The following is a 28,000-nucleotide window of genomic DNA, read 5'->3' on the forward strand; positions in this document are numbered from 1 at the left end:
TAGAACTCCCAGTCCATCCATCAGTGGCATACCTAGCATATTTGACACCCAGGGCCACTCATTTTTAAACACCCTCTCCTCTCTATATATTTTTAGCAGTAATCCACGAGTCATACCTAGGAAAAGGCAGCATCTTAACCTTTGCTGTGAGCACTAGAACATCAATACACTCAATGTAAAACTAAACAAGCCAGATTAGTACAGATTGCATAGTAAATAGTAGATGACGGCAGATAAAGACCCAAATGGTCCATCCAGTCTGCCTAACCTGATTCAATTTAAATTTTTTAATTTTTTCTTCTTAGCTATTTCTGGGCAATAATCCAAAGCTTTACCCGGTACTGTGCTTGGGTTCCAACTGCAGAAATCTCCATTAAAACCTACTCCATCCCATCTAAACCCTCCCAGCCATTGAAGCCCTCCCCAGCCCATCCTCCACCAAATGGCCATATACAGACACAGACTGTGCAAGTCTGCCCAGTCCTGGCCTTAGTTCAATTTTTAATATTATTTTCTGATTCTAGATCCTCTGTGTTCATCCCACGCTTCTTTGAACTCAGCCACAGTTTTACTCTCTACCACCTCTCTCGGGAGCGCATTCCAGGCATCCACCACCTTCTCTGTAAAGTAGAATTTCCTAACATTGCTCTTGAATCTACCACCCCTCAACCTCAAATTATGTCCCAACAGAAAAGCATATCTTTTTTTGCATGCATGGAACACAGCTATAATCTCACCCAGTATAGAATATGTAGACAGCAATGAAACTGCGCCCTAAGAAGCCAGATTCTGCACAGAATGCAGCACCACATAAACAGTGATACATGTCTTCTAGGACTGTGCAAAATATAAAGGCAGCAGATATAAATTTGAAAAGACTGACAAATACCAATCATCGCACAGAAATAAAACAAAAATGGAAAATAAGATACCATGTTATTGGACAAACTTTCAGAGACTAAAATCTCCTTCCTTAGGTCAGTACTCCTCCTGAGCTGAGGAAGGAGGCTTTGGTCTCTTAAAGCTAGTCAAAAATGTATTAAAATTAGTCTATTAAAAAGATCACCTTATTTCCATTTTCAAATTATAAACATTATTAACACAGCTTTAATATTACTTTATCCTCAAGCAAAACAAACAACTTTTATCTACCTTGGTTGTCTCTGCTTTCCTCATCTTCTCTTCATTCTCTCATTCTTTCCTATGTCTGTCCCTCTTGAAATAGCAGGCCCCTCTCGCACACGAAACGCCCACCTATTCACCTTTCCCTCCCTAAAAGGCTGCCTCTACAAGAGATTCACTGATAGAACCCTAGCATTCCAAGCGGGCAAATGGAACAATTGCCTTACCGCCCTCATCTCCAACTCTCCACCCTACCACCTGTTCAGGAAGTCACTAAAAACCTACCTCTTCGACAAATTCCGCTAACGCTGCCTTCCCCCCTTCCCTGCACCCTCCTGACCTCGACATGCCTCCATTCCCTCTGACTACGCCCCCCTCCCAAGCCACTATGGCCTCTCTTTCTCAAGCTCTGTTTTATCTAATTGCCCTGCCTTTTCATAGCCTCATATTTAACATCACTGTAAATGTACCACCGCTTTAACATGGAACATCGCTGTATACGTACAGTCTCTTCTTTAGTATATGCCTTTTTATTACTGCTATTTATGTAACATCTTTGTAAATGTAATAACACTGTAATATGTATCATCGCTGTAAATGTACAGTCTCTTCTATTGTTAACCGCATTGAACTTCCATGGTATTGCGGGATACAGTGGCGTACCTAGGGGGGGGGCGGGGGGGGCGGGCCGCCCCGGGTACCAGCCCTAAGGGGGTGTTCCCGGCCTTGCCGTTCAGTCCCCCGCCACCCCCGAAGGACCGCTCGCCCCACTGACCTTCCTGCACCACCTGTGAAGCAGCCCGCAGCAGGATCGCGAAGTCAGCGTCAGCATCCCTGCGCTGCTTCCTGCGCCGCGATCCCGCCCCTCCTCTGACGTCAGAGGAGGGGCGGGACCGTGGCGCAGGAAGCAGCGCAGGGATCGCTGACGCTGACTTCGCGATCCTGCTGCGGCTGCTTCATAGGTGGTGCGGGGAGGCCAGGGGGGCGAGCGGTCCTTCGGGGTGGGTCGGGGCATCAGGCCTTCAGGGTGGGGCGGGCGGGCAGGCAAGCAGGCTTTCAAGGGGGTGGGGATGACAGGCAGGCAGGCAGGCCTTCAAGGGGGGACAGGCCTTCGGGGGGGGGTGCAGACCTTCAAGGGGTGCAGGCCTTCAAGGGGGGCAGGCAGGCCTTCAGGGGGGTGCAGGCCTTCGGGGGGGGTGTAGGCCTTTGGGGGGGTGCAGGCCTTCGGGGGGTGCAGACCTTCAAGGGGGGGACAGGCCTTCGGGGGGGTGCAGGCCTTCGGGGGGTGCAGACCTTCAAGGGGGGGGACAGGCAGGCAGGCCTTCAAGGGGGGGACAGGCCTACAAGGGGAAGGGACAGGCCTTCAAGGGGGGTGCAGGCCTTCAAGGTGGGACAGGCAGACCTTTAAGGGGGGGACAGGCCTTTGGGGGGGGACCATGATTTAGAAGTACACGGAGGGAAGGGGGTGTTCAAAGAGACATGCATATGCCAAACTTTGGGGGGGGGAAGAAATAATGGGTCTGAAAATAGAGGAGAGGGAGAGAGATGATGGACCATGGGATTTAGGAAGGGAAGGAACAGAAAGGGAGAGAAATTGGACACAAGGGATGGTGTGGAGGAGGGATAGAGATACTGGATAGGAGGGTAATTAGGAAAAGAAACGGAGAGATGGTGGACTCTGGGATGGTGGGGAAGGAGGGAGAGATGCCGGATGAAAGGGTATTTAAGAAAAGGTGGATCTGTGGAGGGAGATGAAAAAAAGGAAAGATACCAGACTTCCTGGGAAGGGAAGGGAAATGGAAAGGGAGGACAGAGTTGGCAGATGGATGGTTAGCATGCAGAAAGAAGGACACCCTGGCAAGCAAGTTATCAGAAGAAAACCAGAGCCTTGGACCAACAAGATTTGAAATATAACCAGACAACAAAAGGTAGAAAAATTAATTTTATTTTCTGTTTTGTGATTATAACATGTCAGATTTGAAATGTGTATCCTGCCAGAGCTGGTGTTGGACTGCAAACGTGAGCTAGGATTTAACAGAAAGAGGAAAAGTCCTTTTTGTTTCTTTATTTTATTTACACCACAGCGCCAGTGTGGTTAGGAGAAGCCAAAGGGGGTGAAAAAGCTATAAAACCCACCAGGAGTTTTGAAAAAAATCACCCAACTGGGCAGGAAAATCGAATTGAAAAACCAATTCAATAGGGCTGAATCGAATCAAAATTTTTTTTTCCTGTATCTGGCAGCATTAGTTTGTGCTACTGTCTTAGACTTTAGGACCTGGGATTGGGGAGAGATGGCATCCTCAGTACTTTATAATGCAAGTGAAACGAGGATTTGGTCAGACTTTTGAAGGGTCTGCAGAAAAAAAATATTGTATAGGCCGGGGACATGAGACAGCAGGAAATGGGAACTTTTCTTCCTTCTATTTTTGTGAATGGAAAGGCTGAGGATGTCAGAGAGGTCAGTTAAAATATGTGCTTTATAAGAAAATATAATAATGTGTTTTATAAAGTTTATAGCATAGCTGGCCTACCCAGTGAGGTGTTCCTAGTGGTGATGGTGGCAGCGTGTCAATGTGTTGAGAGGAAGAGGTGGTCTGGGAAATTCTGCTGAGCAAACTCCGGGCCCATTTCCACCCCCCAGTTAGTCCACTCCACTCAACTGATTCACACACTGAGTGGGTCTTTGGGTGTTGTTTTGGGATCTCTTCCAGTGGTTTATCTCCTTCTGGTCCAAGGAAGGAAACTTTGTTATCCTTAGCATTGACCTACAGAATATGTTTGTAACAGCGCTGCTTGTGTGGCATTAGGCTATGTAGTGATCGAAAGAAAAAAACAGACCTTTGCACATTTTTGCACTATATGGTGGGTGTATGAGGAGATTCACATTTCCTGCACAGCTAAGTCCATGTGAAGTTACCTTGTGCTGTATTTGACATCTAGCAAGGTCTCTGTTTGAAAGGAAAGATCTAAACTTAAAAATGAAGTGGCCAGAAGTTATGGTAAAAGCAGATAGTGTAGCTGGTTTTAAGAAAGATTTGGACAAATTCCTGGAGGAAAAGTCCATAATCTGTTATTAAGACATGGGGGAAGTGTCTGCTTGCCCTGGATCGGTAGCATGGAATGTTGCTACTCTTTGGGTTTTGACCAGGTATTAGTGTCCTGGATTGGCTACCATGAGAATGGGCTACTGGGCATGATGGACCATTGGTCTGACCCAGTTAGGCTATTCTTATGTTATGTTCTCATCTGTAGGGGCCTTTGTTTTCACTTCTTATTTTAATGTATTTTTTTTCTGGGAACTTATCAGTGTTTTTTATAATGGGAACAAAAATGGAAGAGAATTAATGTGTGTGGAATGGGGGGGTAACTAATTTCTTCAGCTAAATAATTCAATCCACTTCAAACAGACATAGGAGAACTCACGCACCATTCACACACCCTCCAACCAAAAACGTCAAAAGAAAAAAACTGTTCGACATCCTCCTAGCCATTCGAGCTGCAACACTCGACCCCCAACTCTACAATCAATTGACATCGACCACAGACTGCAAAACCTTCAAAAAGAAATAAAAACCCTTCTATTCAAAAAACACATAAAACCGAACTAACACAATCAGAACTGTCCCAAGCATCACCTGCAACTACTCCATATGTACTTCTAATGTCATGACAATTTAGACATAATTTATGTTATGTTATGTTTGGAATAATGGTTACATATATGAGGTTCAATAAAAGAAAATTTTCACTGCCTGTTTCTATTCTGACCATTTATTCCATTTCATGGTTATTGCAAAAAAAAAAATAAAAAAAATTTTTTTAAATGGGGGGGGGGGGGGGTGTCAAAAAATGATGGGCCCCGGGTGCCACATACCCTAGGTACGCCACTGGCGGGATACAAGAATAAAGTTATTATTATTATTATTATTTCTCCCCATTCCATCCAGCCTGAGCCCCCATCTCTCCTTGATCCAGCATTTCTCTTCTGTGACTGTAAGTGTCACCATTCCACCCCTGTTCCAGCATCACTCTTCTGTGTGCCCATCTCACCTCTATTCCAGAATCTTCATTGTGTCCCTGTCTTTATCCTCTCCCCATGTTCACTATCTGCCTTCTCAATGTCCTTATATTTCTCTCTTTTTAGCATTGCTTCTCTCTGTCTCTATTTTACCTCCCCTTTTCAAGCACTATCCCCCTTCAGCATTGCTTCTTCTCTGTATCCCTATTGCCTCTTCCTCTTTTCAGTATTGCCCCATCTGTAGCCCCATCAGCCCTCCATTTCAGTATTATCCCCTTCTGTGTTCCAATCTAGCCTCTTTTAGCATTGCCTCCCTCTGTAAACCCATCTTTCAGTATGGCTCCCTCTGTGTTCCTTCTTCCCCCTTTCAGCATTTCCTCTCTGTATCCCTATCCTTATAGTTCCTGCTTGCCCCTTCACTATGTCACTGTTTGTCTCCATTTTCATCGTATCCCCTCTCTTCCTTTGTTAATCCGGTAGCCAGCATCTTTCCAACCTCCCTCCACTCCAGCCCAGCTCGTTATGACATCTTTCCTTTCATTTCCCTCCCCTCTCTCTCTCTTTCTCCCCCCTCACCCACAAGTTCTGCATCTGGCCCTCTCCCTTCCACCTGCATCCCCTTGTCTGTGGCCCTCTTCGGTGACTCAGCAGTGGCGGCGATCAAGACAGGCTGCCGGTGTTGGGGCCTTCCCTCTTCAAGACCTATGCGGAAACAGGAAGTTGAAACAAAGAGGTGAGACTCACAGAGGGAAGGCCCCGACACCTGCACCTTGTCTTGATCGCTGCCACTTCCGAGTCATGAAGAGGGCTGCTAGGAAGGGGGTGTAGGTGCAGGTAGAAGGGAGAGGAAGGAGCTCCAGAGCATGAAGCTGACCCAGGCTGGCATGATTTCTTTTTCAGTGCTGCCACTGCCGCCCCCCAAAAAAGGCAAAAACCAAACTAAAGAGATAAATTTAAAAAGCCGCCCAGATGCCTGAGGGAGTCCTCAAAAAGAGGATATGTCTGGAGAAACCCGGACATCTAGCAACCCTACATACTCATCACTGTACATCAAAACATAGAAGAGACAGTTCCTGCTCAAAAGAATTTACAATTTAGTCACGACAACCTGGACAAGAAGGTGCATCAATACATAGTGCTCTGGTGGGGGAATTACAGTGGGAATGATAAGACAAATATTGGTGCTTAGTAGGTGGGTTGGAGTATGAAATTGAAAGCAACTTCAAAGAAGTGGGCTTTAAGTCTGGATTTGAATACTGCCAGAGATGCAGCATGACATACCGAGTCCGGCAGTTTGTTCCAGGCATACGGTGCAGCAAAGTAGAAGGGACAGAATCTGGAGTTGGCTGTTGAGAAGAACGGTACAGATAAGTGAGAATTATCTGATGAGCAGATTGCCCGGGGGGAATGTGATGAGTTGCTGCAGAGCGAATACACTTGTAGGTCAGTAAGAAGAGTTTGAACTGTTTGCGGAAACAGGTAGGAAGTCAATGAAGTGACTTGAGAGGAGTAATGTGGACATTGTCGAAATATGAGGCATGCAGCAGAGTTGTGAACAGATTGAAGGGGAGTGAGATGGTTTAGCGGAATGCCAGTGAGAAGCAGGTTGCAGTAGTCTAGGTGAGAGGTGATGAGGGTATAAATAAGGATCTTAGCAGTGTGCTCATAAAGGGTCTGATTTTAGTGATTTTTTAGAGAAATAACAGGTTATGGCAGTCTGTTGGATATGTGAAGAGAAGGAAAAATATGAGTTAGATTACAGGGGGTTGCGAGCTGACGAGACAGGAAGGATTAGGGCGTTGTTCACAGAAATAGAGAATGGGGGAAGAGGAGAGACGGGTTTAGGTGGAAAGATAAGGAACTCAGTCTTGGCCTTGTTTAATTTTAGATAAGAACATAAGAATTGCCATACTAGTACAGCCCATCAAGCCCAGCATCCTGCAATACTGGGACAGCCCAGCATACTGGGACAGGTCCATCAAGCCCAGCATCCTGTTTCCAACAGTGGACATCCTAAGTCCCAATACCTAGCTAGATCCCAAGCAGTAAAACAGCACCCCTTTACACAGTGCCGCCATTCCCCTCATTCTCACACTGCTTTCATAAGGCAGATGTCAGCAGCGTGTCTAAAGCCACTAATGCCAGAACTTCTTGTGCAAGCGCTGACTTCCGCGTTAAGGATGCAAAGGTGAGGAGAGGAGTGGCAGCACTGTATTTATTTGGCTGGTGGGGCCTAAGGTATGTTTGGCATGAAGGGTGGGGGAGGATAAAGATGAGAAAACAATGTGTTACTCCCCCAGTCCGCCCCTGTGCGCCTCCAAAATTGGAGGGCTGACTACACCCCTGATATGAATGCATGAAGAAGCAACTTTATGGATTTCACCATCTAAAAGTGGTCTAAGAAACCTAATCTTCCAGAGTGCCCATAAAGAATTCTAAGCTCTTTTTGAAATCTAGAGTTGAAAAGAAAGGGAACGATCCAGAGAAACACCTGCAGAGAGGTATCTTTCAAAGGCACATGTACCCCTACAGTCGCTTTACTGACACTGAAAACGTTCTGGTTTTATTCTGCATCTTCATACATACAAGTTAATGCATAAATATAGGTACCCCATTATAGAAATGCCTTTTTATTGGCTAAAAGCTAATCAGATCATGCTAGATTTTTGTGAAATGCTGGCTTTCTTATGGTTAAATGGCTTTAATTTTCATTTGACTGCAGATTTCTCCAGATGATAGGGGGAAAGAAAAAGCCAGTGACATATTTAAAGTTTTGGATAATGAGGTAGCAGGGCCAAAATGCATACTCGGACTGTTGTCTATTTGTCTCTATTTGGAAGGGCAAAGGTGAAGGTTGTGGTGCATAATGACTGGCAAAGAAGACAGCCCACACTAGAACAGGAGGGATGACAGTCATACTGCCAAGGGAGAACTGTATACAACGTATTCAGTAATGAGCCGGCATGTCACAATATAGTAATATTAAGTGCTATGAAATGAGAGGAAAAGTATGCCAAGTGGTGCTAACAGAATAGAAGGAGGTAAATACTCTATGAGGAAAATGTCAGGATGACATGGTATATATAAAGTGAGATGCTTAGGTTATTTGATCTGATAATGGGTAAATAGTTCTTTGGAGGCATAATGGGCCTCAGCTAGGGCTGCATTATGCTTAGGTTATGCTGATAAACGAATGCCAACAGCAGGTGGGCAAAGCAAAGGATCAGAGAAAGCAATAAGGAGGCCGCCCGGGCCTTTGTTTACATTGTGTCTATGTACAGTGCTTCCTATTGTTAGTATAATGTGAACTGTCACTGGAACAGATGTAACACCTGATGGATCCTGCATGGTATGATAAGTGTAGCTTGAGCTGCCTTCTTGATCAGCACATGCAGCAGCATGGTTACAAAAGAGCGTTTGAAGGGGCACTGAAGTGACCTCTGGTTTTGTTTCCCATATGAGTAAAACATGGTGGACATCAGCTCCCTCTAGTGGTCAATTGCAGTAATTATTGCTATGTCTTATCTCTAAAGTCATTGACAAGAATAGGACACAGAAAAGAGTCAGTCCTGAGAAGAGCTATCGAGCGTGGCAGGAGCACCAAAAGCAAGCTTATGTGGAGTAATGGGGTAAGAAGAGGATATAAACAAGTGATATGAGGCTTCAACAGAATAGACTCAGGAGCAACCTTAATTATTTCTTCCTAGAAAATGTGGTAGATGGATGGAGACAAACACAGACAACCTAGGGGAAGTACAGTACAAGAGAATCCTTGAGTGCAGAAAAGTGAAAGGAAATACAGAGAAGAACTGGGGTCTGTGACACTGAACTGGGAGGCAGCCTGCATGGACCTTCCTGTTTTTTCTAGTACAATAGGTGTGTCATTTTGGATGGATGGGTATTCAGTCTGAACCTGCAAGCTGTGCAGAAAATATCAATCACAGTTTTCAACTCCTCCTCCTTATCCAGTGCATTGTGCTGCCCCCTTTAGTTTTCCTTTCTGCACGCAAGCTGGAAGGTGCCTCTCTGATCTGCTCTGTTAACATTTTTTTATTTATTTGGATTTATATCCCGTCCTCTCAGAACGGGTTACAAGTTTACATACATAATAAAACATACCAGGGTAAACATCATAAAACATAACAGAGTATAGAGATGTACAGCATGATGATACATTTTAGATCGTGACATGATAGGACAATATGGGGGGGAGCATGGTAGTATTCAAACAGCATGGCAATGCTTAATAGGATATGACAGAATAAGACCTCATACGGTGATGGTGATGTTATATGGATTTGGTATGACATTCTAGTAACTAATAGGCTTGGTAGTGGATTATGATGCATGACAATACATGGTATAGAACGTAACAGTGCATGACCTGGTAGGACAATACATAACTTTGAATAGTAATATATGCATGGTATGGTATAGTATGGATTGTCTGGCAAAATGTGGAAGTTTCAGCAATGACAGTGCATGGCAAGGCAATGTAATACATAATAGCGCTTGAGAAGATGTGTTAGATATGATATGGTATGGAATGCATGGAAGGGCATGGTAGAATCAATGATGGCTGATCTTGTTGTGTAGACATTGTATTTAAGCTGGAGTTATTTTATGGGAGTTTGGAGGAAGAGGTGATTTTTTTTTTTTATTGCCTTCCTGAAGTTCAGTAGTCTTTCTAGTGATCTGATGTTTGGTGGTAATTGGTTCCAGAGGTGGGATAAATAGTGTGAATAGGATCTTTTCCGGGCAATCTCAAGGCAAAGGGAGCATCCTGAAGGTGGGAATAGTCTTTTTTTCTTCTTGCGAGTGAAGTTGCCGGTTTGAGGTATAAGGTGGTAGTTTGGAGGCCATATAGGTTGGTACCACGTTGTGGAAGACTGTGTAAGCCATTACCAGGCCCTTGAATACACATCATTTGTTGATAGGTAGCCAGTGAGCTGCACACGGTGCTGGGGCGATTGGATCGTGTATGTCAAGGTTTTTTTAGGAGGAGGTTGGTTGCATTTTGTACTTGTATTCTATGTAGATTTTTTTTTAAGTGAGACCGTGTAGTAGTGTGTTGCAGTAGTCCATGCGGGAGAGGACAAAGGCATAGATTAGCTGCAAAATGTCGGATTCTGAAAAATATCTTCTGATTTTTTGGAGTTGCTAGAAGTAGTAGAATGAGGTGGATACCATTCGAGAGATATGGTCAGAGTGATAGTTTTGAATCAAGGGTGACTCCTAGGCTGTGTACATTGTCTTTGGCTGTTAGGGTGGTGGATTACCAGGAGATCAAAGAATGAGTGAACAACTGCAGAGTTATCTTTCTATATCCAAAGGAGCTCAGTTTTTACGGTGTTTACTTGGAGCTGGTTAGAGACATTCAGATTTTTATTTCCATAAAACAGTTGTGTAGTTTGGATATTTGGGTGTCTGTTTGAACCTAGTGGCAGTTATAGTTGTATGTTGTCAGCAAAGGAGTGGATTTTTATCTGGTATTTTAAGGCAATATCTATTACTAGTTTGATAAAGAGGTTGAAGAGTAGAAGGGATAGGAGGGCACCCTGTGGTACTCCATATTTTATCAGTTTTGGTTGTGATAGAACATTACATTACATTAGTGATTTCTATTCCGCTTGTACCTTGCGGTTCTAAGCGGATTACATTAGAAGATGGCTGGTCATTTCCAGGCGATGACAATACAATACTTTACATTACTTTACAAATTTTGCATACCTTACTTTACATGACTTTTCGTACATAACTTTACGTAGTTTTACATTCCTTTACTTTACATTACCTTACAGTACTTACATAAGAACATAACATAAGAACATAAGCAGTGCCTCCGCCGGGTCAGACCATAGGTCCATCACGCCCAGCAGTCCGCTCCCGCGGCGGCCCAAACAGGTCATGACCTGTCTAAATCACCAGAAGGGGCCCCCATGCCACCTTGGTTTCCTGATGAGTCCTATCTTCCCATCGAAGTCCTAGCCCTCCGGTCTTGCACATGCACGACCTGGTTGGGTTTCTATACTTTCTCAGAATCCCACGATCCCTTTATCCCCCAGGAATCTGTCCAGTCTCTGTTTGAATCCCTGTACCGTACTCTGCCCGATCACTTCCTCCGGTAGCGCATTCCAAGTGTCCACGACCCATTGGGTGAAGAAAAACTTCCTTGCATTTGTTTTGAACCTATCTCCCTTCAGTTTCTCCGAATGCCCCCTCGTACCTGTTGTCCCCTTCAGCCTGAAGAATCTGTCCCTATCCACCGTCTCTATGCCCCTCATGATCTTGAAGGTCTCTATCATATCACCCCTGAGCCTCCTTTTTTCCAGAGAGAAGAGCCCCAGCCTGTCCAACCTCTCGGCGTATGGGCAGTGTTCCAGCCCTCTTACCAGTTTCGTTGCTCTCCTTTGGATTCTCTCAAGTACCGCCATGTCTTTCTTGAGGTACGGCGACCAATATTGAACACAGTATTCCAGATGAGGACGCACCATCGATCGATACAATGGCATGATGACTTCCCACGTCCTGGTTGTTATGCCCCTCTTTATGATGCCCAGCATCCTGTTGGCTTTTTTCGAGGCCGCTGCACACTGTGCAGATGGCTTCAGTGATGCATCCACCAGCACACCCAAGTCTCTCTCAAGATTGCTTTCTCCCAACAATGCCCCCCCCATTTTGTAGTTGAACAACGGGTTCTTTTTCCCTATATGCATGACCTTGCATTTTTTCACGTTAAAGCGCATTTGCCATTTGTTTGCCCAGTCTTCCAGCTTGTCTAGGTCTCTTTGCAGGTCTTCACACTCCTCCCTGGAGCTAACTCTGCCGCACAGTTTGGTATCATCTGCAAATTTTATAACCTCGCACTTTGCCTCCTTTTCCAGGTCATTGATAAATATGTTGAAGAGTAAAGGCCCCAGCACCGATCCCTGTGGCACACCGCTCGTGACTCCCCGCCAGTCAGAAAATTGGCCCTTTACTCCGACCCTCTGCAGTCTACCCGACAACCAGTGCTCGATCCATCTGTGCACATCCCCTCCCACCCCGTGGTTCCACAGCTTCCTAAGCAGCCTTTCATGTGGAACCTTGTCGAAAGCCTTTTGGAAATCGAGGTAAATGATGTCGACGGGTTCCCCATTGTCCACCCGACTGCTTATTCCCTCAAAGAAGTACAGAAGGTTCGTTAAGCACGACCTTCCCTTACAGAATCCGTGCTGGCTTTTTCTCAGTAGGCCATTTCTCTCAATGTGCTCGCAAATGCTGTCCTTGATCATAGCTTCCACCATCTTCCCTATAATCGAAGTCAGGCTCACCGGCCTGTAGTTCCCGGGGTCACCCCTCGATCCCTTTTTGAAGATAGGTGTGACATTCGCCAATCTCCAGTCCTCTGGTACCACTCCAGTTCTTAAGGATAGGTTGCAAACATGCTGGATTGTGCCCGCTATTTCTTGTCTTAGTTCCTTCAGAACCCTTGGGTGGATCCCGTCCGGACCCGGTGATTTGCCGCATTTTAACCTGTATATCTGTTTGAGGACATCCTCCTTACTTACCTCTATGTGCTCCAATTTTTTAGCCTGTTCCCCACTCATGAGCTCCTCTGAGTCCGGTATATTAGATATATCTTCTCTCGTGAAAACCGACGAGAAGAACGTGTTCAACCTCTCAGCTATCTCTTTATCCTCCTTAATCACTCCCTTCCTATCCCCATCGTCCAACGGCCCCACCTCATCTTTCGCTGGTCGCTTCCCCTTTACGTAACTGAAGAATGCCTTGAAGTTTTTCGCCTCCCTGGCCAGCCCCTCTTCGTATTTTCCTTTTGCTTTACCTTACGTTATTTTACATATCATAACTTTACATTACAGAGAGCTAGATTCTGTTTATAGGTGGAGGTATCGGTCATTTTGAGATATTTGGTGGTTTCAATGTTTCCGGGTATGTATTGACGTATCGTCATAGCGACTTTATAAGATGTTGCCTGAGGGGAGGAATTGCAGGGAAGGTGCGGAGGGGATAGGAGATGAGGGGAGATTATGTTGTTGGTATGTGTTTTTTGAATAGTATGGTTTTGATATCTTTTCGAAATGCTTTATAGTCAGTAGTTGTGGTCAGCAGTTTGGAGATAGTGGGGTCAATTTTCGCTGCCTGTATAGCAAGTAGGTTGTCGTATAGATTTTTGCGTCTGGTGCCTTTGAGTGGAGGGTAGGTGAACGGGATCTGGGTTCTCCTTATTCTGGGTGAAAGGTTTCAGTGTAGGCGGCTGTTTAGGTAGATAGGTGCAGTTCCGTTTAGTACTTTGAATAGTAGACAGTATAGTTTGAATTGTGTTCTTGCTCGTATCGGTAGCCAGTGAGAGTCTAGATAGGCATTGGTGATGTGATCATGTTTTCCTAGCGAATAGATGAGTCTGAGAGCTGTGTTCTGTACTGTCTGTAGTTGTTTAATCATGTAAGTGGGACAAGGTAGATAAAGGATGTTGCAGTAGTCTACAAGTCCTAGCACTAGTGATTGGACTATGATCCTGTATTGTGCTTTGTCAAAAAATTTTCTTATTTTCCGCAGGTTGCGCATGGTGAAGAAAGCTTTTTGGATAGTTTTGTTGGTGTGTATCTGTATTGTGCAGCACCTGTCTATCGATACTCCCAGAATTTTAAGCGTGGGCTGTATTGGATATTTGATTGCATTTGCCACCAATTCAGTTAAGGTTGGTTCTTTGTTTTTTTCTAGCAGAAGGAATTTGGTTTTATCCGTGTTCAACTTCAGTTTGTGGTTTGTCATCCATGTTTCTATGATTTCCAATATTGTTTTTAGGCGTCCTGATGAGTTGGGGTCTTGAATGTTGAAGAGGAGAAGGATTGTTATGTCGTCTGCATAGCTGAATGATACTATATTTAGGGTGTCTAGGATTGTGCCTAGGGAGGATACGAAGAGATTGCAAAGTATGGGCGATAATGGAGATCCTTGCGGTACTCCGCAGGGGTTTGACCAAGGGTCCGATATTAGATCTTTTGACTTTACTTTATATGTTCTAGTTTTAAAGAATCCTTGAAACCAGTTGAGCACCCTACCTGAGATCCCTATGGCGTCTAGTATCTGGAGTAGAATGGAGTGGTCTACTAGGTCGAAAGCTGCTGAGAGATCTAGTAGGATGATTAGTATTCTGTTTCCTTTACTGAGGTGCTGTCGGGCTATATCCATTAGAGATACAAGCAGTGTCTCTGTGCTGTGGTTTTTTCTGAATCCTGATTGTGATGGATGAAGTATGTTGTGGTCTTCTAGGTAGTTGGAGAGATATTGAGCTACGAGACCTTCTATTAGTTTGACATATAATGGGATTGAGGCGATGGGTCTGTAGTTGGCTGGGTTATTGGTTGGGGCTTTGAGGTCTTTCGGTATTGGTGTGATAATTATCTCGCCTAGTTCTGATGGGAACTGGCCATCAGTGAGGGTAGATTGTATCCAGTTCATGAGGCTGGCTTTGAACTTGATGGATGGGGTTGTTAGCAGGTACGATGGGCAGTTATTCAGATCACATGATTTTTGACTGTATTTGTTGTATAGCCGGTTCAAGTCGGTCCATTGTACTTTAGGGAAGTTAGACCAAGTTCTGTCTGCTACTAAGGCTTCATCTATTGTTGGGTTTATTAAAATCTCATCGAGGATGGTTAATGAGTTGTTGAAGGTGGTTCTGATAGTGGTGATTTTGTGCTTGAAATAGTCTGCTAAGTGGTGGGCTGATGGACATTGGGTTCCTTGGGTGGCTAGGAAAGGTTTAGTGTCAGTGAGTTTTCTTACAAGATTGAAGAGTACTTTTGAATCTGGAGTTTCAGTTCCAATTAGTTTGGAGTAGTAGGCTTTTCGTTTTTCCTTTAGTTTGATTTTATACTGTTTGATTTGGTTTCTCCATGCTGCTTTAGTTTGGTCTTGTTTCTGTTTTTTCCATATTCTTTCGAGGTGTCTACAGTGCCTTTTTAGATGGAGTAATTCGGTGTCGAACCATTTGTCTGAGGGTCTACAGATTTTATTTTTAGTTTTTATTGGGGCTAGCTCATTCAATGTAGATTCACTTAGTGTACGCCAGTGAGTCACGAATTCTTTGGGGTTGATGTGGTCGAATGCGGGGTCTACCGTGTCCCAAAAGAACAGTTCTTAGAACATTTTAAGTTCTTTGGCTTAGGAATGATGAGAACCAATGGAGTGCAGTTTCATGGATTCCAATATCTGCGAGTCTGGAAAGGAGGCAGGGATGATCGATGGTGTCAAATACAGCACTGAGGTCTAGAAGAACCAATAAAACAATCCGAAAGGAAATTAAAACCCTCTACTCAGAAAATTTATCAAGACAAACTAATACATCACCTTAACTATTCTCAATCTTGTAAATTTCCCAGATAAGACTCAATCATGTAATTAGTATCCTATCCTGTAATTCTCCTGGAAATGTCCAGTTCTTATCTTTTGCAATCCGCCTAGAACTGCAAGGTATTGGCGGAATAGAAGTCACTAATGTAATGTAATGTTTGCTTTGTCTAGCATGTTCCAGCAGTCATCAATGATGTTTGCCAGGACTGTTTCCGTGCTGTGGAATTTCCTGACACCACATTGGTAGGAGGAGAGGGCGTCTTGTTTGTCAATGAAGGTATGGATTTGCGATAGTACAGCTTTTTCTAGGATCTTGGAGATAAATGGAAGGTTTGAAACTGGTCTGTAGTTACTAGGGTCATTTGGGTCCAATATGTTTTTTGTTTTTTAAGATAGGTCTGATGATGGCTGATTTCCAACTTTGTGGTACTATTCCTGTTTGAAGGGAGGAATTTATTAGTGGAAGGATTGATTTAGTGAAGACGTCCCTTGTGAACATCAGGAGGTTGGGTGGACACAGATGGAGCTGGAGGGTCGTAATGTGCTGATTGTTTTGGCGATGTCATTGTGAGAAACTGGTTCAAAGTGACTTAGGGCTTCAGATCTCGGGTTTCTATCTGGGTAGGAGTTGTTTTAGTTGTTTGGCGAGGTATAGAATGTGGAATCAAGATTCGAACATATTCTGTCAATTTTTTCTTGGAAGAAGGTGGAGAGGGTTTCACTGTTAGCTGGTTTGTAGGTCTTGGCAGTTTCCTTGTGAGGCTGTCAGCAAGCTTTTGTCAGTATAAGAGGTTCTTATATTTGTTTGGGATTTGTTGTAGAAGTTTGGTATAGTAGGCCTTTTTCGTTTTGTGGATAACTAATTTGTAATCTTCTAGTGGGTTTTGTCATTTTTGTCTTTGGATTTATGGGGTTTTGTCCGCATTACTGAGGCAATTCTATCCGGGAAAAGAAGCAGACTAGGTGTCTGCAGCTGGCAGGCTAGTCTCTCGGGTACCTGTTCAGCCAGTTTGCTTAAATAAATAAGGAGCATGGGGTTCATTCCCCTAGAAGCTAGCTCATCCTCTGATTAATTATCAGAAGCTTGAGTGTAGGCTGTTTTGGCTCCCATAGTGGTCCATTTGGGCTTTTAAAGTGTCAACTGCGTTCCATCTCCCCTCTTTACACATGGGTCCATAGGGGTCTAAGACTTCAGTCTGACTGGCAGCTGAAGATCTCATTGTTTTGGAGCTGGACATTCCTTTCTGAGGCAGGACTATATATAGAAAAAACCTCTAGTGGTGATGTGATGCAATTATATTACAATTTAATTACACTTCTCCCTCCTTATTCGCTGTGATAGGGGATTAACAGAACCACAAATACAGAAAAACCGCAAATAACTTTTTCATATGTTATTCACTGTTTTCTATTAAAAACCAACATAAATATGGTAAAACTGCGAATAACATGGTGGGAGACCTGGCCTGTTCTTGAAGGACAGGCAAAACACGGTGAAGAAAGTGCTGGGAATCAGCAATTTTCTCTGTAAACGCTTGGAATCAGCGATTTCTCTATGCAAGCTGATGAAATTTGTGGGGAGGAGCCAGCAAGCTAAAAACTGTGAATAATCAAAACCGCAATTGCTGAAACCGCGAATACGGAGGGAGAAGTGTATTACAATAAAATATATGAGATGTAATAATCATAGTCAGATGTTTCAATAAGTTTCCCCATTCAATTCACACCAACACAGAGGTTCAACATTTAAATATTTGTATTTGTTACAACTAAGAAAACAATGCCTCCTGAAAAATGATAAACACTGTGGGGTGGTCTACGCCATAAAGGCAATCCTACCTTCCACAGCAATGGACCTAGGTGCCACAAAAGTCAAAGGATATGGAACAAAACAGTGGAACCAGGCCCTGGAGTCCAGGAGTTAAAATATCACAGTATACTTAATATTCTTTCCTGTACAAATCATGCTACCAGAGGATCTGACTAACAGTTGTATAATCTGATGCCTGTAAGCCTGTTTTGGCATACTACCATCTGTCTGAACGCTAGCCCACTCTGTTAAGGTTTGTTCTGATAAGTCACTCAATATCTATCTGGATGCTCGTTTATTATTCTAAGGACCCATGAGGAAGGCAATTATTTGCCAAAACACGGACAGTGTAGGGTCTGTTTACCTCAAACACAGTACAATTTTGATGTTTTGATGTTTTTATCTTGTTGGCATCTGTTGGATTTTGATTTTATTGTGACACTGATTTGTTGTGAATACCAATAAACTGTGATATTTTAACTCCTGGACTCCAGGACCTGGTTCCACTGTTTTGTTCCATACACTAAAAAAACAAGAACAGTTGAGGGTGAAAGAAAATTAAATAAGTATGCCCAACAATCGTTGTTATTAGATATAGTTTAAACAAGGTAAATTAAATTTAAATATAAATGAATAGCAAAGCTAATTTACCATTCACATGTGATCAACTTTACATTGATAACATCATTATAGTTAATAATAATATTCAAACTTCAAACAAACATGTCTTTCTTTTCAACTTAATACCAACTTTGTTCCAGGACATTCAGAACCACAAGTAAGTATTTGACTAGGTGACTTTTAAAACCAGAGAGTGTTTCTCAGTCTCAGAGTTCAATAAAATACAAAAAATGTATATATGTGTGTGCACACAAAAATAAAGTATTTTTTAACTCTATTTTCACTTGTACCATTGCTTTCTTATGCTGGGTATTGATGAGTTGTTATCACATCACCTATCTGGAACCAGTAGCTCAACTGAAGATCCGGATGTTTGCTTCTATCCTATCTGTAAATAAATGAAAGGAAACACAACCTTAACCTCCCTGGATAAATGCAGGCTAAAGTCAGTGTCTTCTTATTCTGAGGCCATGCATTTCTAACTACATGTACAAAAGAGCAGATAATTTTTTTTATCCCTAAACTGACCCTCCCAGGAAAACAAAAAATATGCTTCTGATATGAAATCAGATTAGTTTCAACTCACACATTCACATAATACCTGAGCAACCTCATCTTTATCTGTTTATCCAAGTATTTTTGATTCAGAAATAATAAAACTCCTCAGTACAGGCAGTCCCCAGGTTAAGAACAAGTTACATTTTTTAAGCTGTTCTTAAGTCGGATTTGTATGTAACTCAGAACTTGTAGATTTTAAGATTCTTGCTGCTTACCTCTGCTCCCAAAGATTCGGTTGGCCCATGTGTCTAAAGCCCTGCCCATAGGAGGGGCCTTAGGCACCTGGGCCAATTGGAATTTAGTATTTTCAAGTTTCACTAATTATTACTTATCTTTTCCCAAGCTCAGAATCCAAGTTCTGACATATCACATTTTTTAACTGGTACATCAGAGAACTCAAAACTTCACACATCCCATAAGTCCACTTCAGTTTCTTTTTTCAGCTATAGATAATATTGAATACAGGCAGACTGTTTCTGATTTCAGATAATGAATATTACCTTTCATCTAGTACAGTGTAATTTTTATTTTCAACTCCACTCCCTTATTTGGAACTGACCTGTTCAGATATTTAGGTTGCACCAGCTTGCAGGTCTTTCTAGCACAGAATATTTGTAAAATAAACATATGCTAAACATGAAATGTAAAAATAGAAATGCCTTAGTCTTATGTTAAAACTGAACTGTCCCTAGTGAATTTTCTGTCTTAAAAATGGTAACAAAAGTATAGAATGGTAACAATGTATAGAATTCATTTGTTACAAGATTAGAAAAAGAAAAAAGTTATTCCAATTGCTTCAGAATTTCTGGAAATTTTATGGGCCTGATATTTAAAATGATTTAAAGGGCCAGTAGAGGCTTCTTGCTGTTTAAATCACCTGTCCAGGGCTAACCGGGCATGTTCATTGGAAATGTCTGGTTAGCGCCCAAACCAAAATCCACTATTTTGGGGATGTTCCAGGGGCGGAGTCAGCACTTGGCCAGTTAAATGCTAAAATGTTAAATTCAGCACTTAACCAGCCAAGATAACTACATAAAAGTCAGTTCTGTCTTTGTGATTCACCATAACTGGTTAAGTGCTGAATATTGCACTCAAACAGCTATGCTTTTGCTACTCTTGTATACCTGGAAATTCAATGCCAGAGCATGGACGTTGGCCAACACTGAATTTGTGGGGATAACATCAGCAGCACTCGGCAAGACTTGGGAGTACCATATGGCTCCAGAAAATGGAGGACGGAGTAAAACTCAGATGTTCTTAATTCCATTGCTTTCAATGGAAATAAAACCTGGATATCTCAATGTACCCTCCTTTTACTGGAGCTATATGGTAATCCTAGACAAGACCAACTTGTTTATTTCATAAAAGGACACAAGCAGAAGCTTTGGACCTGACACAGCACTGTGTTTCGGTGTCTGAGGAACACCTGCATCAGAGGTCACTAAAAATGGAACCAAACCTGTGGCGTATATGTTCACAGATGACAGGTCTGGGATAAAACAAAGCTCGGTCCAACTAACATGCCAAAAACACTGAAAATCTATGGAAGCATTTTCAAAAAGTTTTTCAGTGTTTTTGGTTACTCTGGCATGTTATCTGGACCAAGCTTTGTTTTATCCCAGACCTGTCATCTGTGAACATATATGTCACAGGTTTGGTTCCATTTTTAGTGACCCCTGATGCAGGCGTTCCTCAGACGCCAAAACACAGTGCTGTGTCGAGTCCACAGCTTCTGCTTGTGTCCTTTTATGAAATAAACAAGTTGGTTTTACATCAGCGTTCTTCAGTAGAGTGCTTATTGTCCGTTCCCACTTCCTTTTGTACTGTTTTATACCCGTGGGTTCTATTTCCTGTTGGACTTTTTGGTGTTTACTAACCCTGGACAAGACACCACTGTCAGCTGAATACTGAACCCCTACAGTTCTAGTTAAGGCTTGCTGAGCTAGGGATAAAAAGGAAAAATAAAAGGTGGTTTGTGTTTTGTTTCAGTTAGCATACTCTGAAGCTGTCATACCTCAGGTTTTGCAGTGTGCTTTGTGTTCTGGCTGTCCTGCAGGAACGTGGCTGAAGAGTAGCTTAGGTCTGGTACAGCAGGAGGGGAATCAGCTTACCTGGACTTACATCGCACCTCAGCTGGGCTACTGGGTTGCTGCCATGTCTCCATCTAACCCAGGTAGGTCTTTGGCTCTGATTACTCACCTCATAGCTGTTTGTTTCTCCAGCTGTTGACAGCATACAGCATCCCCTAGATAACAGCTGTACTAATTATGTGGCTCTGTCTCTGATCGTGTAGTCTTAACATTTGCATTGTATTAAGGTTATTATTTGAAGCTTTCTTTTTACGCTGTAATTCCTTTCTTGTTTTCTTGTACATTTTGGGAGATATTTGATAGGAACCCGAAAGCCCGCTGACAGGCTGTGTCTTCTCAAGCTTCAGGTCGATTGGGGAGCCTCTTTTAATTTGGAGGACTAAGGTGATTGCCCTGTTTGCTTCTCCCCCCCCCCCCCCAAGTCCAGGTCACAAAAGTGTAAAACAGATTTTATGCAGCTTATCCTAGAGGCCAATGTACCCATGCTAGGACATTTGTATATGGTGGTATTTAGGAACTTAATAATATACAGATCAGCTCTGTGCTAATCCCAAAAACCAGAGAACAAAAAAGAAGAAACAAAGCCTTGAGCTAATATGGAAAAAGCAACAAAAAGAGGCACTGGAGATGTCACAACCACCAAAGGGATACAAGTCTTTTATTGGAGTAAACTCACTAAAATATGTAAAAACAAACAAAATCCCTGCAGAATTTTCCTGAAGTTCACATCTGTCCATTGAGGAGATTCTGCCCTAGCATTCACTTTCTTTCCCCCATGGACACCTTGTACTAAGGTACACTAATTGATGGAGCGTGTGCTAACCGCTAAGAAGCCCATAGGAATTATGGGGTCCTTTTACTAAGGCGCGCTAGCCGTTTTAGCGCACGCGAAACGCTAACGCGTCCATAGGACATAATGGACGCGTTACTGTTTAGCCGCTAAAACGGCTAGCGCACCTTAGTAAAAGGACCCCATAATGCCCACGCTAATTGTTAGCACCCACTAAATCTTTTAGTAGCGCAATTTCTGGCTTTTCTGGATTAATGACAAAAAAAAAAAAGTGTTATCACTTTTAATTTCCTGTTAAAAAAAAACAGAATACACCCAGGATCTGCCCTGAGGAACTTTTTGTATGGGAGGATGCGAATGAAAAGTCCTGTCCTCTTAAGTCATTTAATCAAACAGTAGGAACTGCAACTTTCCTACTAAGTGAGGAAAACAAATGATAACTAAACGCCCCCCTTTTACGAAGCCTTGTTAGTGGGTTTTTTATCACCGGCCGCAGCGGTAAAAGTTCCGTCACTCATGAGTGTTGGAGCTTTTACCGCTGAGGCCTGTGATTAAAAAACACTAGCTTGGCTTCATAAAAGGGGGGCTAAATATCATTGCTTGGGGATTGGGTGCATTTCTTGTTGGTGCAGACCCATTCCTTTTGATCTTTTTCTTCTGCTTCTGTCACTGAGATATACAGAATCTAAGGATTTTCCCGCTGCAGCAACCATCCCTCCCATATGTGCTGCAGCTTATTCCTGCAGTTGCAATCGCCACTTCCTCCAAAGAGTCCAGACCTGCAGTTTGCACCAGCAGAGCTTCAGACTAAAGAAAAATAAGGAGAATACACAGATCAGTGATGTGCCTGCCACTGCCACAAAAGATGCTGCACTGGAAGGGAAGGAAAAAGCCTACTAGCATTCTTCCCAGCCAGTGCTCAGCCCACAGCAGTCAGTGTTTTTTAGTCGCCCCTATCTGGGTACCAATTACAAAAGGTTTAAATATGTCTGATTCTTATAAACACAATCTATATCAAAATTGACCAGATCATATGCAAAGGTTCATTCATACAAATTATATATTATTTTAAAATGTTTTTCTTTTATACTTTTTTCTTTTCTTAAATGTAATATAAGAATTGCCATACTGGGACAGACTGAAAGTCCATCCCAAGTCCCAAGTACCTAGCTAGAACCCAATTAGTAAAACAGATTTTAAGCTGCTTATCCTAGGAATAAGCAGTGGATTTCCTCAAGCCTTCTCAATAATGGTCTATGGACTTCTCTTTCAGAAAATTAGCCAAACCTTTTTTAAACCCTGCTAAGCTAACTGATTTCACCACATTCTCCAGCAATGAATTCCAGAGTTTAATTACACATGAGTTAAATAAATATTTTCTCCAGTTTGTTTTAAATATGTATGATTTAAACACCCTCACATAATGAAATCACTCATACAGCACCAATAACCAGAGGCACTTGAAGGTGAAACTCATATCTTTCATTGGGTAGTTTCACAATGCTTGTGTGAGTCAGTGAAACCAAAACCATATAATGCTCTGAATAAATAATTATAATATATCCAAATTAGTCAGTCATATAAAGGACAACTTACAGTATATTGATCATACTCTTCATAATAATAATACTCTTCTTTACAGCAGTCCATAAAAAGGAGGCAATCTGTACTATTTCAGGGCAGCAGGCGCATGAGTCAGGAGCGCGAAGGTCAGGACCAAGCTTTCCATGCTCTCGCTTGGGCCCATGCTGCTTTCTGAATGGCTGGCGGCAGTTCTCATGGGACTTGCAAGAACTGCCAGAAGCCATTCAGAAAACAGCACAGGGCCAGGAGGGAACGCGGAAAGCTCACGCCTGACCTTCACACCCCTGACTTGTGTGACTGCTGCCTGGAAATAGTACGGAGCCATCGAGGGAGGGAAGGAAGAATTTTAAAGGTACGGGTTTGTTGGGGTTTTTTTTTTTAAAAAGAAAAGGTACATGGGTATGATTTAAAAGGTACGGGGTGTTTAAAAGGGTACGGGGTATGGGGGATGATTTAAGGTACTAGGGGGTACTTGGGGAGTATGGGGGATGATTTAAGGTACTGGGGGGTATGTGGGTGGAATGGGAGGATGATTTAAAGTATTGGGTACGTGGGGGTATGGGACCTGCCTGCCTGTCTGTCACTAGGCCACTAGGCCTGCCTGCCTGCCACTAGGCCTGCCTGCCCTGTGCCCTGTCCCTGTCCTGTGCCTTATCCTGGCCTACCACTAGACCACCAGAGGGGGGGAGAGGGTACAGAGCCTGGCAGGGAGGGGGGACAAGGTGCAGAACCTGGCAAGGAGTGTAGAGTAGAGTGCAGCGCCTGGTAGGGAGAATTTGGTTCAGAATGTTTTTTTTTTTGTTTTCCTCCTCTAAATCTAGGGTGCGTCTTATGATCGGGTACATCTTATGGAGCGAAAAATATGGTACATTTTAAATGAGGTTTTTACAACATCTTTCTCCTACCAAGCTGTGAAACACTGGAACTCTCTTCCCTCATTCTGAGGACTGAGTCTTCTTACATTAACCCCCTCTTTTATGAAACTGCGATAGCAGTTTTTAGCGTGGTGATCCACGCTGAGTGGCCCGCACTGCTCCCGATACTCATAGAGTTCCTATGAGCATTGGGAGCAGCATGGGCCATTCAGCGCAGCTCTCTGCACTACAAATTGCTAGCACAGTTTAATAGAAGAGGGGGTAAATTTAGAAAACTGCTTAAAACGCATCTTTTTAGAGTTTATCTTAAAAGTATAGAATGAGGAAAATGTGCCTGTTTTACTAAATGAATATGATGATTTTAGTATTCTCTGTATTTTTATTATTATAGTTGCTTTTTGTGACTTTAGGATTTTATGTTCCTTCTCTTAGGCTTAGTGCGGATTACATACAATACTATCAAGTAATGTAGTGGAATATAAATTCCTATATTGTATTGTATTTTATTGTATTGTAATGATGTTACAGTGGATGATCATCTAGCATCCAGTGATCACTGGAAGGAGTAGTTTAATATTAAGACAGGTATAGAGAAGGCTCATTCAAAAGTGAATATTCTAGACTTCCCAAAAAACTAACTTTGTTCAGATGGAGGATTCCATCAAGGAGCTGTTTGGATGGGATCATCTGAAAGAAGAAGGAAAACAGTGGGCAAAACTGAAAGGAGCTATTGTAAGGACGGCAAACAATTTTGTAAGGAAAGTGAGTAAAAGTAAGTGGAAAAGAAGGCCACTTTGGTTCTCAAAAGTAGTAGCTGAAAAGGTAAGGAAAAAGAGGGTAGCTTTCATAAACTATAAAAAAAATCACAGAAAGAGAAAGACAGGCATAAACATCTGCAAAAGTTAAGAGAAGCTGGTAAAGTAGTCAGGAAAGCTAAGATGCAAATGGAAGAAAAAAATGCCAACATGGTAAAACAGGGGAGACAACACTTTTTAGATATGTTAGTGATAGAAGGAAGTACAAAAGTTGCATTGTGAGACTCATAGATAAAGGGGAGGAATATGTAGAAGCTGATAAAGATAAGGCTGAATTGCTCAACAAATATTTCTGTTCTATGTTCACAGTTGAAGCACCAAGAACAAGACCATGGAAGACAAACACAAAAAGAATGGAGGTGTGGTAGACCATGAACGATTTGCAGAGGATTGTGTTTGTGAGGAGATAGCTGAACTAAAGGTGGACAAAGTGATGGGGCCAGATGGCGTACATCTGAGGGTACTGAAGGAACTTAAGGAAGTTCTGGCAGCTTCATTGGCTGACCTTTTCAATGCTTCTGTAGAGTTGGGAATGATACCAGAGGACTGCAGAAGGGCAGATGTGGTCCCTCTCCACAAAAGTGGAAGTAAGGAAGAAATAGGGAAGTACAGGAAGTAAGTCTGACTTCTGTGGTAAATAAATTAATGGAAATGCTTTTGAAACAGAGAATAGTGAAGTTTCTGGGATCCAATGGACTACAGTATTCAAGGCAATGTGAATTCATTAGAGGTAGGTCAATCCAATCAATTTCTTTGGGTGACCAAAGAATTGAATAGAGGGAGAGCATTAATAATAATAATAATGATTTTATTCTTATATACCGCCAAAGCCATGATAGTTCGAGGCGGTTTACAACAAGATGTGCTGTACAATCAGCGAAGTGGTCATAATATAAAGTCATCGAATACAAGCTTACAGAATGGAAGAAGAGAAAGACTGTACAATTCTTAGGTTACAAATCGTTGTCTCTGCAGGTCACCATACAAAGTCATCGAATACAAGCTTACAGAATGGAAGAAGAGAAAAACTATAAACTTCTTAAGTTACGAATCAATTAAACAAATTTGTTTTTACTGATTTTCTGAAATTGAAGTAGGATAAGGAGAGCGGGATGATGTTACCCAACCAATCATTCCATTTACCTGCTTGGAAGGCGAGAGCTCTGTCCAGGAATCTTTTGTAGTGGAAGGCCTTTAATGTTGGATAGGTGAACAGATGAATTCTACATGTGGGCCTGGTAGAACTATCCAGATTAAATTGAGAAACCAAGTACGTGGGGGCCAGACCAAATATAGATTTAAAACAAAGACAAAAGAATTTAAACAAGACTCGTGCTATTGAAACAGATCTCAATAGCAGACTATGGACCTTTCCTTCAGGAACTTGTCCAAACCTTTTTTAAAACCCGAGGGAACAGTACAGTTTAGGGGGTGAAAAACTTTTGTGCACCAAAGAGGAGCGAAACTTGGGTGTGGTAGTATGTGATGACCTTAAGATGGCCAAACAGGTTCAAAAGATGATGGTGAAAGCTAGAAGGATGCTTGGGTGTATAAGGAGAGGCATGGCTGATAGGAAAAAGGAGATAATGATGCCCCTGCATAAAACTCTGGTGAAACCCCATTTAGAATATTGTGTACAATAGATAAACAGGATGGGGGTCAGCCCTGAGGTCATTTAGTAAAATGGTTGATGATCTTCATTATAAAGCATAAGAGGATAGACTTAATGATCTCATTTAGTATACTTTGGAGGAGAAACAGGAGAGGGAAGATATGATAGAGACATTTAAATACCTATGTGGCTTAAAGGCACATGAGGCGAGTCTCTTCAGTTGAAAGGAAATTCTGGAATGAGGGGGTATAGGGTAAAGGTGAACGGGAATAGACTCAGAAGTAACATAACATAACATAAAAATCGACTTCTTGACCGCATAACCTTGCAGAACCTCAGAAAATACCTTTTAACGGAAAGGGTAGTGAATGCATGGAATGGCTTTCTGGTGGACATGGTAGAGATGAAAAATGTATCTGAATTCAAGAAAGCTTGGGACAAATACATTGGATCTCTGTGGCAGAGGAAGAGATAATGGCATGGCTAGGCAGACTAGAAAGGCCATATGGTCTTTATTTGCCGTCATTTTTCTCTGTCTCTATGATGAGTGCCCTCACTTAACTCTGGGCTATCTCCAGGAGTCCCTTAAACTTCGCAAATGCCCAAGCACCAGATTCTACTACCACTACTATTGTTCGCTTCTATACCGCTATTAATGACTGGGATGTCAATTCAGAGCGGTTTGCATGAGCTTCTGTAAAAGATGTTACAATACTTGAGCTTCTGTGGAGGTGTTATAATACAGAGTTACAAAGAGCTTCTGTGAAGTGTTACAATACATGGGCTCTACACAGAGTTACAGGGGCTTCTGTAGCGGTGTTACAATACAGAGTTATTAATACTAGCATAAAAATGGCATAAATCAATCATCCTACTTATGTTACCGACACATCGATAGTCCTACTTATATGTATATGTTCATACCAAATCAATCGTCCTACCTATCTTCACATCTAATATTAGGTTTACTATTGCAGCTAAGTATACAATATTTACATACCTCCTAAGGAGTTTGGCCTATTCAACTAAATATAGTCTATATATATGTATCTGTTTTGTGTTTTATCTTTGAAGTATTATCTTCCTCAGTCTAGTTTTCTGGGCCTCAGCCCTTAGTCTATTTATATCCTGTTATGTTCTTCCTATTGCGTTCTTGACTGGGGGGGAGGGGGGAGCTAGCCAACTCTATGTCTCCTCTATGTTGTTTTATTGGCTAAGTAGTCTACTACTTTTAATTTCTATAGCACTGCTAGATGTACACAGTGCTGTACATTAAACATGTAAGTGACAATCCTGAATAGAACTTACAATCTAATTAAAATAGACAAACAGGACAAATAGGGGACTCGAGTGACCTCCTGTCAGCTCAAGCTGATATTTTACAATTTTAAAAGCTCTCCAGCAATAATCTTCACAACACAGAGTAGTCCACCTATCTGGGTATCAGCATTGAATATCTGGGTGTTCAGAAGCGTCCAGATGTTTTCAGGGTAAGGCCGATATTCAGTGCCATACCTGGATAGTTAACTGGGCATAATTAGAACTGCTTTTATGCACTCCACCATGTCTAGTTAGCTATATAAGTATTAGCATTGAATATTTATGATGCCCAAATAACTTTTGGGTCATCCTTGCTTCTGCCCCAGACTACCCCTACACTAGCCAGAAAGTTCTGTGGCAGTCAATGCTAATATTTAGCAGTAATATCCAGTACTGCTGCCCTATTCAGGAAAAAAAATTTCAATT

General features: G+C 42.4%; 1 protein-coding gene across 2 annotated transcripts in view; it reads left to right on the plus strand.

Annotated features, from left to right (window-relative positions):
* The window catches only part of FAM171A1 (family with sequence similarity 171 member A1), a 292,982-nt gene that overhangs the window by 238,598 nt on the left and 26,384 nt on the right, over positions 1 to 28,000 (plus strand). Inside the window, exon 6 of one of the 2 annotated variants that reach the window (XM_033931204.1) lies at positions 20,545 to 20,661. The exons of the other annotated variant lie outside the window; for it this stretch is intronic. Coding sequence (XP_033787095.1) covers positions 20,545 to 20,661 — 117 coding nt within the window. The remainder of the gene's footprint in view (positions 1 to 20,544; positions 20,662 to 28,000) is intronic. 2 annotated transcript variants of the gene reach the window in all.

This window comes from Geotrypetes seraphini, chromosome 2 (genome assembly GCF_902459505.1).
Source record: "Geotrypetes seraphini chromosome 2, aGeoSer1.1, whole genome shotgun sequence".
In the NCBI taxonomy this organism is placed as follows: Eukaryota; Metazoa; Chordata; class Amphibia; order Gymnophiona; family Dermophiidae; genus Geotrypetes; species Geotrypetes seraphini.